Genomic DNA, 11343 nt, shown 5'->3' with positions numbered 1-11343 from the left:
TATCAACCGAATACATAAACCTAAAGAATGAATGAAACTCTCATTACAACTTATCCCATATTTTTGAATTAAGGGTATATTTCAATGAATTCAACATAATGTCATGCATTGATGTCTTATGAACTTAGCCTTAAATCAACTAAAAGAAAAACATGTCTCCTCATATGAACCAATAGGCTAGTCAACAATACACCAAGATGAAGCAATGGAATATTAATTACAGTGAGAAAGAAAAAGGATTAACTCTATTAATTTAAAATACGCTCAAACTTTCAATCAAAGATGTATCCATATGTCACTAACTTTTCAAAAAATAAACTTAACATATATCTTAAGGAAACACATATTTTTGTATCAATATTTGTGTAGAGTCAAAACTTAAATTATCTAAATACCAAACATGTCAAACAGGAACTAGGAAATTGTTATCAACAACAACAACAACCCAGTGAAATCCCACAATGTGGGGTCTGGAGAGGGTAAAGTATACGCAGATCTTACACCTACCAATGTAGGACGGCTGTTTTCGAAAGACCCTCGGCTCAAAAAAAGCATAAAAAGAGGTTAGATAAGGCTAAGAAGTTCAAAGCGATATGGGAAAGCAAATAGAGAGAGCGACACATATAGAGTAATCAAAGTACAGAAAGTAATAGATTACAAGAGAAATCAGAGCACAAGAAATTATAACACAAAAATCCAAGAGGTAAATCAAGCGTGAATAAGCTAATAACAATTCAACAAAGCTTAAATAACAAAAGTATTATTAGATCAAATTATAACATACGAAATTTGAAACTAATGAACTTATACACTGAAATGCACAAAGAAATTTAGCTAGCATAATCTAATTCCAAATATCTACAAACAACTAATGATAATTTCTGCAACACATAAATGAACACTATTAAAGAAAAAGAAAGTCATTATTACGTTCTTCCGGGAAATAAACTGGACGATGAGCAAATAGTGATTTCACGTTGAATCCACCAAAAATGAATAAAAGAACTTGAAATAAAATTGAAAAATTGAGGCTCAAACCTTCGTGGATTTGATTTCTGAGAATACTATTCTTCAACAAACAAATTTCAAATCCCTCTCCGTCTCTAACCACTGAGAAGAGAGAGTTATTTATAGTGAAAAAAATAGGTCAAAAATGAGAAAAAATGGGATATAATTTGAAATTCAAAATTTGAATCTCTTTTTGGATAAGAAATATGCTGAATTGGTACCAAATTTTCAACAAAAACAGAGGAATTTCAAGCAACATGGATGGCCAAGATCGATTCTGAAGCTTCTTGAAGCCACTACATGGCTCAATCTCATGAGCCAGAAGGACAAAAATGTAGACGCCAAACAACTAGGAGTACTCTTGTCGGTGAACATTGCTCTTGAAGGAAGAAGACGCTTGAAATATGGGTCGCGTGTAGAGTGTACGCGTTGAGTATGTATTCACCTGTTTGGGGTGTTATGTTGGATTTTGTGTTTTCGTTAATGGAAATTGGGATTGGGCTTGATGGTGGAATAGAATTGGAAATTGTTTTGGACTGTCGAAATTGGGATTTGTGGTGAGGGCTTCGGGAATATATAAAAATTAAAGGGAAAATAACCTAAATGTACAATATTCAAAAAATATTTACCATATAGAGCAACATAATTATTTTAACCATATATAGCAAATTATTTAAATTAAATTAAGTACAGTCCTTACTCTTCTAAAATTCTCACCCGTTATTTTCTCTTTCCCTGTTTCTCTCCAAATTTGTTACACCAATATTCTCTCCAATCTCTCACCCATAATTTTCTCCAAAATTAGGGCAATACTTACCTTCATAGCTTCTCAACCACGACTTTCTACAACATTAATACTCCAATTTTGGAATTAAGTGATGTGTATTCTGTGGTTATTGCAGAAGAATGACAAAATTTAGGTGAATGCAGATTTGAATCAATTGAAGAATATTGTGATTTCTGAGTAGAGATCTGTGATTACTTAAAGGTTTGAATGGTTGAATGTTTAATTTTTTGAAGGTTTAAATTAGATTGCATACCAGTTTCATTTGAATCCCCTCCCAGATGAAAGCACCTGGAATACTGGAGGCTTTTTCAATAGCTAATTCTCTTCTTTTTCAAAAGCACCTGGAGGCTTTTTCAATAGCTAATTCTCTTCTAATTCAACTTTAGTGTGTATGTAATTGATTTTTAGTTCAAGTCTAATTCATTTTTGTGTTCTATGGATTACTGGAGGCTTTTTCAATAGCTACATTTTTCATTCATATCTAATTCTCTTCTAATTTAACTTTAGTGTGTATGTAATTCATTTTTAGTTCAAGTTTAATTCAATTTTGTGTTTTTATAGATCACTGAAGGCTTTTTCATTAGCTACACTTTTCATTCGTGTCGAATTCTCTTATAATTCAACTTTAATATGTATGTAATTTATTTTTCATTTAAGTTTAATTTATAATGCAGGTTTCAGTTTGATAACACTACTGAAACACTCTAACATTAACGTAGCTATGTATTGCATTATAAAAAAAGAAGAAGATATATTTTACATGAACAAAAAACTCTATAAAAAGTGTATTTTATGTGAACAAAAATTATCTTTAAAAAGATAGTTATGTATTGCATTGTAAACTTTAATATGTATGTAAGTCATTTTTCATTCAAGTGTAATTCATTTGTCATTCAAGTTTAATTCATAATGCAGGTTTCAGTTTGATAACACTACTGAAACTTTAACATTAACGTATCTATGTATTGCATTATAAAAAAAAGATATATTTTACATGAACAAAAAAACTATATTAAAAGTGTATTTTATATGAACAAAAATCATCTTAAAAAAGATACTACTAAAAACACTCTTCAAAACATAACTAATACATCAGCTATAAATTATTTTTAGACAACATAATTTTCATAGATATTTTAACTAATATAACTACATTTATTTATTTATGTGGTCTTTCGCCTTCACTTTGAAGGTTACTCTTTTGCTTCTTCACTGCATATTCTCATAGTAGAGCCCCAAACCTCTTTCGGAGACTGTCTGCATTTAGTTGTTGATTTGCAATATCCTGGCCATTGCTCACTAACTCCGCAAATGCAGCCACAAAAATTCTACAGTTCCTACAAAATTTAAAATATAAAATCATTATAAAAATACTATTAAGTTTAATAAGACCAATACAAAAGATAGTATTTATTTGATAAACAATTAAACTTACAATGAATCTTCTTGTTGTCTGGGAAGTCCTTCAGTTATGAACTTAGATTCAATGAGCTCAAACTCATTTTTTCCATTGTATTTAGGTGATTTCTTCAATTCAGGACGCTTATCATAGAACTTGACTACACTCAAGTAGTGTGGTAAAACTGATGAAATCATGCTAGCAGCGTTTTGAGTCAGAAAATTTGCCCTCCCCCTCTAGCCGAAAATGAATCACACACCTTCAAAGACCTTTCAACAATTCTCCCCCTCTCTACCCAACTATGACTATGAAGAAGAGCAAGTTTTCGCCTCTGTTGTTGACTTGAAGATCGTTGGAAATCTAATCTACACTGGCCTGTCGGTCCTAAATCTTTCTTACTCTTCCTTGGTTTCTTCCTTACACTCTTAACTAAAGTTTAGAATATTGTTTCTTGATTAGTTCAATAAAAGTATAGACATGTTATAAAGTTATGTCCAGGACATGCCTCTAATCTGGTTCTAATCTAACCTACAATATATCTATCAAAACGAAAATATCCAACCCAATCATTTTATGAAAAAAATGATAATAAGGAACAAATTTGCCTTTAACCAAGAAACTAAGTACATTCAGCCAGAGAAATAGGTAATTACTATCCAGCTCATACAAATCTCACCAAGCAAACAACCAAATGATAATATTAGCATTCATCAATCAAGGATAAGACAGAACTTATCCAGAAATCATCTTAATATTTGTTATAATTTAGTGATTGTATCATAACATAGAAAAGATAGCAATTGGTACACAGGAAAATGTAAGAAGATACAACAACCTGATTTCAAAACAGCAAGATAGTTAGAATTTATTTAATGCGGAACAAATGCCTACACAGTCAAGAATACATAAGTATAATACACAAATTAAAATAAAATAGACTATAATAAAAGTATAAAATACACAAAAAATTTCACTTTTGTTATGTATAGATCAATGTCTCTAATTCTCTTCTAATTCAACTTTAATGTGTGTGTAATACACATTTTAGTTCAAAGTTTAATTCATTTTTGTGGTGTACATATCACTGAAGACTTTTTTCATTAGCTATATGTTTCATTCGTCTCTAATTCTCTTCTAATTCAACTTTAATGTGTGTGTAATACACATTTTAGTTCAAAATTTAATTCATTTTTGTGGTGTACAGATCACTAAAAAAACTTTTTTCAATTAACTACAGATTTCATTTTCTCTTCTAATTCAACTTTAATGTATGTGTAATACATTTTAGTTCAAAGTTTAATTCATTTATATTTATTTATTTAAAAAAATAAATAAATTGCAATACAAAAGATCTAACAATTCCTGGCAAAATTTCTAACAATCACTGATATAATAAACTTGAGCAAATAAATTTAGACTATAATAAAAGTATCAAATACACAATTTTTTTCTTTAACATCTAGCACACAAGTTCGAAACAACAACAAACGAAGAAAATACACATAAACAAATTGAAAATGCTATCAGTTAAATAATGTGTTGGTAGAATGACATACCGGATATAGACTCTCCGGCAAAATCATATTTTTGCAGAATAGATTTTGAGTTTTTGGATTCTTCTCCTGAACAACAGTAGGTCTAACTTTCTTTGACTGAAATTGAGAACATAAATCCTCAAAATCATCATCACTATCAACAACTTTCTTAGATGTCGATGCAACATCAACTCGTTTCTTTTCGATTTAGATTTAGAACTCAACTCAGTAATTTTTTTCTTACTTCTACCGCCCTTTTTCTTCACATGCATTGCTTGAAAATTTTGATTAACCTCACCACCAGCTTCTTCTGGAGATTGATTTGCAGAAATTCGCAAGCTAAAAGTAGGATTATCATTCACTTCACCACCATAGATTGAATCAACAATTCGAATTCATAGGCTTCTTCTAGGAGATTTCTGACCTTCCATTACAATTGTGCACCTAAAACCTACAAATTTCATTTGAAACAAACAAAAAGATGAAGGAATAAGGAAATAATGAAGAAGCCCTAAGAGAAGAGAAAGAGAGAGAGCTAGAAAAATGAAGAAAAAGCCCTAAGAGAAAGAGAGAGATAATGGTGCTCTTTTCTTTTTCCCCAAATAAAAAAGTGTATATAATGTCTTATTTAATTAAAGTATTATTAGTAATTATTAAAAATGATAATAAAATAAAAGTATATTTAAAAATGATAAATATTTTTTAAAACACATTCAATTAAGTAATTTTTCCAAAATTAAAAGGGAATGACTGGTGCATTTTTGTGTATGGATCGCTGGAAATTATATTTATTGTAGTAAGTGTATAATTGCCAAGTGTTTGTTGTAGTATGTTGATGTATGTTGTGGGTTGGAAATATGTGGCCATGGGATTATACTTGGGTCGGTTAGTGTATAGGTGATGTTGCCAGGTGGTAGGAATTGGGATGTTGGTCACGTGTTTTGTGTAGGAATATAGTAATGAGAATTGTTTATGTTGACAGGAGTATTGTATGTATTGGAAATTGTAGGTTAGGTGCTGGACTGTTGAGGTGTTAATTGTGTATTGTTGTATGGATTGTAACGTTAGGGGTGGTGTGGTATAGGTGTCTTAATATGAGAATGGGGTTGGTTTGTTGTAGGAAATTGGGTTGGGTTTTGGGTAGAAAAATTGGCTAGGATTGTAATTTAATTAATGGCCATATGAATTTTGATTATAGTCAATTGAATTAAGAAATTAGCTATATTAAATTAAAAATTTAGCCAAATTGAATTTAATTAGAAAATAGTTAATAAAAATTAAAATATTTTTGAGATCATTTTCGAATATTCATAAAATCCAATAATTGTAAAAATAATTATGATTATATGAATGATTATATAAAACTACATCAATTATCTAAAAATTATAAAAATGATAAATATTAAATTGACTTAAAATGTTTTATATTTCATAAAGGTTAATTATTTAAAATTGTTTGAAATTGAAGAAACTTGATTATTAATTTATGTTGTGGAGGATCAAAATTGGGTGTCAACAACATGTCCCTTTTTTTTGGATAGGGTCGATGAAAGAGACCCTGGACAAAGAAAATTGACAAATCAAATTTTGACCGATCACATCTTCATCCTTTGGAAAAAGGGATTTGGTACAGACTTTGGGAATTATGGCCGAAATCTGGTATCAAGTTTTCTACATATCTCAAGTTATATGAGAACTCAGGCCACTTGTAGTTCAAGACGCTTGATTTGTCACACGAATTTGAAAGAACACAAAAGCTATTCTGGTATCGAATTATGGAGAAACCAAAATGCTCGAAAATGAGATAGGGAAGTTTGTTGGGGTGCAGTCGAGTTTTCAACATCAAGCCCGCCTACATATCCTTAAACATAGAAATCAGACTTCTTGTAGTTCGACTATATCGGTTGAAAAGGAAATTTTTTATACTAAGACAACATTTGGTTGGGAGGAGTGACAACTAAATCGAGTATGAAAAAAAGACTTGCAACCTCTTAGCCATGAATGTGGTGCACTTCACACCCATAATTAAGACATTACGAGGGCATAATTTCCACAACTCTTGGAGCATTGTCACTCGGATTGGAAAATTTACTTCTGGTGAGAGTTGAAGTTTTTCCGATACAAAGAATAAAACTGATAAGCCTCAAGAAAAACCTACTGCCTTCTGATAGGGGTGTGGTTTGATTTTGGTAGAAGTCGCTTCTTAGCTCGCATCCAAAGAGTTTGATATTCCTCTTAGAATATGTCCCAGTTCGCTGCTAAGAAAAAGTTCTACGTTGTACTGCATCATATTTGATGTTGTCCGCACTTGTGGTATGTTTGAGAATTCATCCTCTTGGATGCTCTCGACAAAGACTGAGACAAACTCGTTAGTATAAAATATAATTTAAAATAGAGAGGTAATGTCGTTATCATGCCGACACATATTCATCTCTTAGAATATTTGATGTCAATTTCCTTCGAGTTTTATATTGTAGATTATGGATAGATATGATGCAATATAATGATGATGATGTTCCATCAATAGGATGATAATGATCCATTAATATGATGATGATATTCCATTGATAGGAATGATGATGCTTCATTGATAGGATGATGATTCTCCATTGATCAAATGATGATGCTTCATCGAAAGGATGAAGACCTATTGATAAGATATATATGTTGATCCATCGGTAGGACAATATTGTTCTATTAATAGGATATAAATTGATCCATTGGTAGGACGATGATCCATTGGTAGGATTTATGTTAATCTATCGGTAGGACGATATTGTTCTATTGATAGGATATAAATTGATCTATTGGTAGGACAATGATCCATTAGTAGGATATATGTTGATCCATCGGTAGGATAATAATATCGCATCGGTAGGATGTATGTTTCTCCATTGATTGGATATAAATTGATGTTTTATCTGTAGGATACAAGTGTGTGTCCATCGGTAGGGCGAATGGAGATCCATTGGTAGGATGATGATATTCTATCGGTAGGATAATGATATTCCATCGATAGGACGTATGATACTCCATTGGTAGGATATAGATTGATGTCCCATCGGTAGAATATAAATGTGTGTCCATCGTTAGGACGAATAGAGATTCATTGGTAGGATGATGATATTCCATCGATAGGACGTATGATACTCCGTTGGTAGGATATAGATTGATGTCCCATCGGTAGAATATAAATGTGTGTCCATCGTTAGGACGAATAGAGATTCATTGGTAGGATGATGATATTCCATCGGTAAGATAATGATATTCTGACAAATCGCACTACAAATCCTCTTCGGTATTTGATGTAATTTATGTGTGCCATCAGATGTCTTTGACGCTGGAAAATGTATTTTGACATCATTATAGATACTTGCATGTTTTGAAAGGGCTCTTTCACCTGTTTTTATACTCAAAAGAAAAAATTAATCGACACATTGTCGCTCTAACTAGAGATTGAGTCAAGAAATCTTAAGGAAAAATTCTTAAGAATGTGTACAAAGTGCCTGATCACTTCGACACTTCGCCCTCATTTTCAAATACTTTGTGTTAATTAATGCTCATGTTTTGCCGAGGATTTGAACGACGCAACGTTACTTGAATTTTGAACTTCTTCTTTTTTGTCTCATGAACCTCAAGGACTTTCCTTCTTTCAAAGAAAAATTATCAGTTTTGGGCGTTCTTTGTTCTTTTGAATTCTTCATATTTGCTGAACGGAGGAGTAGAATGATCTTTGACATTCTTATAAATCTGCATCCACAAAAAAATTGTTAATTTTAAACAAACTGATCTGTGTTGACTTCTTCAGTGGCTTCCTCCTTGTCTTTCTATCTTTAGTTGATCACTCCAACCTCTCATTTCTCGATAGATAAAAGATAAAATTATGCTTTATGTGAAATATTTTGACACATATAGAAAGCCTTTTACAGAAAATAAACTTTTAAAAATTAAGTTTGAAAAAGATCACTGCCAAATATCATATCACGTAAAGCTTGATTGCACATCTCTTATTCGAGGTTTTGACGTGTTCGATAGCTTGCTCAGATTCTGGAGATCTTCAAGCTTGGGAATTTTAATATGGTCCTCTCAAAATCTGTTATAGCTAAGAAGTTTCACAGTTAACTCTGAACTCTGACGGTATTGGATATCATTGAGGTTGACTTTAAACTTCTCAAAATCCCTAAGATCTTCTGATGATGCTGGAGATTATTCAAAATTAGTTTTAAATTCTGATCAAGATGGGGACCATTGGAAGTTGATCTCGAACTTTTGATTATACTTGATGAAATTTTTGAGTCCTTCCTCAAAAATATATGTCCCAATTAATTGGTCTTAGTGAATCTCGAACTATTGATGGGAGACTTATGGAATTTTTTAGACCGTCTCAAAACTTTTATCCCAGTTGCTTTTTCTAATGCATCTTCATTCGTGACTTGTTGGAGAAATATCTCTCTCTTTAAAATTTTTTAGTCCCTCTCAAATATTTTGTCCCAGTATCCATTCTTAAGAAAAATGAAAATCTTATGGGAAATGTGACCGAGCCGTTGTGGTGCCTACATATCCCGTTAAGGCAGAAATCAGGTCAAATGCAGTTCTCCTCTTGGGAGATTAATGAGAAATGAAGATTTTAATAGGAAAATGACCGAGGCCGACATAAGTCGACTATGTACCTCATTCTTGAGAACTTAGGTCAGATGTAGTTCAAACACCAAAAGGGGATATTGAAAATAGATAAACGGGTGTCCGAAGCCGACATAGGCAGCCTACGTATCTCATTCTTGAGAACTCAGGTCAGACGTAGTTCATTACAAAAAGCGATATTAAAATAAACAAGCATAGAAATGATTACAAGCAAATGATGCAATTACAGGGAAAGATACAAAAGAAAATTCTAAATCTTCAAACAAAGTATCTCTTAAAAGCATTTGAGTTGATCGATAACTTGTGAGAGACAAGTCGGTGTATAACCGTGGTATATTATCATATGAATGTATTGATGTATTGTCTAAGCAAATTGATACATCTTCTGAGTCTCTGTCAAATGGACATGAATTCTGGTTTCTTTGACACATTTGTCATCTGCCAGATTAACGATTTCAGTCTCATTACATTATTCAAACTCATCATTCGCTTCATTTTGATCATTCAGCTTGTGACATGACATGATATTAATAAATTTTAAATAATTTTTACTAAAATCATAAATAAAGACCGTTAGATAGCAAAAGTAAAGTATTTAAAGCAAATTTTCACAATAAATGAGGCTTTCATTTGAAATAAAGAAATATAACTTTGGCCATGATCATGGACCAATTTGCCTTTTTAAAAAACATTAAGAGGGGAATTAAAGCATAATAAGGTAAAAGTGACATAAAGGGTGGGTATTGAGCCTTTTTGGACTACCACCGGCTTTTTAAAAATAACGTAAAACTCATCTTTATCTATCAAGATGAGCTAGGAACCAAAATCAGATTGGATGTCTAATTAGGCACTTGCTCTTTTGGCTCGGCATCTTGTATGCCTGACATCTCGATCATCACAGCATCATTTTTTTCAAATAGATTTCTGACTCCTCCCGCTAGACCAACATTATTGCCATCTTTTGAATGATAAAAGCAATAAAGATCTGGTCTATGAAGTTTGGAATTGACATTGATGTTCTCTGGGTCAATTGTTTGTATCATGCCAGTCGTTTTCAATCTCTCAAAAAGTTGTTTTCGGATCTCAATCAAAGAAGTAAAGACTCGAGAGGGTTTATTCTCCAAGTTTGGGTGAGGAAGGTTGTAATTATTTTGCGGAGGTGAAGGTACTTGATGGAGTTCAGAGGATTTTGATGAGTAGGTACTGGTGTTTGAAAATTTTGGTATTGTGGAGTTTGGGAGCCAAGAGGAGCATTTTGGTAGTGTGGAGGTAAGTAATTAGGAGGCGGAGTTTGATAACTTGGTTGGACGTAGAAAATTGGGTAGGGATTTTGTGGAGATGGGGATAGGTTTTGGAGGGTGAGACTTTTCTGGAGCTAAGATTGGACGATCTCAGTGTCCTTCTATCAGGTGCATGAAAATAAAGGACACATCTTCTTTTTTTCTTTTTAAACAAACCTGAGGACCCAACTTGGACAGTTACACGGGTAATCATTCCGGTCTTAAGACCGTCTTCGATGGTTTCACCAATTTTGACCACCTCAGCAAATTTTGCTCCTACGAGCAATAACATCCTGTTATAGTATTCAGTCTCTTGAATGCGTACAAAGACTTCGATAATCTTTTTTCAATCATGGGAGGTTGAACAATGGAAACCTCTTTTCTCCAATGGTAGGCGTACTCTTGATAGCTTTCAGTAGACTTCTGCTTAATTTTCTCAAAAGAGTAATGATTGGGAATGATCTCCACATTGTAACCAATCTTTCTCGATGAAATCTTTAGCTAAAGCATTCCAACTTGGCCACTGTTTCATTTATTGAGAAGGAAAGCATTCCAAGGCCTCTCAGCTTAGGCTTCGTCTAAAGAGCCACATTAATAAAGCCTCATTCTTCCCAACCCCTACAAGTTGATCACAATATGCTCTTAAATGAGGCAAAGGATTTTTGATTCCTCCAAAAGTATTAAATTTTAATA

The 11343-nt window shown here is 32.5% G+C and overlaps 1 protein-coding gene across 1 annotated transcript; it reads right to left on the bottom strand.

The window, feature by feature from the left end:
- Window positions 1-2914: 2914 nt before the first annotated feature.
- On the bottom strand, window positions 2915-3391 carry LOC129875780 (uncharacterized). The gene is made up of 2 exons (XM_055951024.1): window positions 3231-3391; window positions 2915-3132 (listed from the first exon to the last, which is right to left on the bottom strand). The coding sequence occupies exons 1-2, from the start codon at window positions 3389-3391 to the stop codon at window positions 3018-3020; spliced, it is 276 nt and encodes a 91-aa protein (XP_055806999.1). The 3' UTR covers window positions 2915-3017.
- Between the last annotated feature and the right edge of the window lie 7952 nt (window positions 3392-11343).

This window comes from Solanum dulcamara, chromosome 2 (assembly GCF_947179165.1).
Source record: "Solanum dulcamara chromosome 2, daSolDulc1.2, whole genome shotgun sequence".
Classification (NCBI taxonomy): domain Eukaryota; kingdom Viridiplantae; phylum Streptophyta; class Magnoliopsida; order Solanales; family Solanaceae; genus Solanum; species Solanum dulcamara.
The sequence above is the reverse complement of the archived record's forward strand: the minus strand, read 5'-3'. Positions and strand labels throughout refer to the sequence as shown.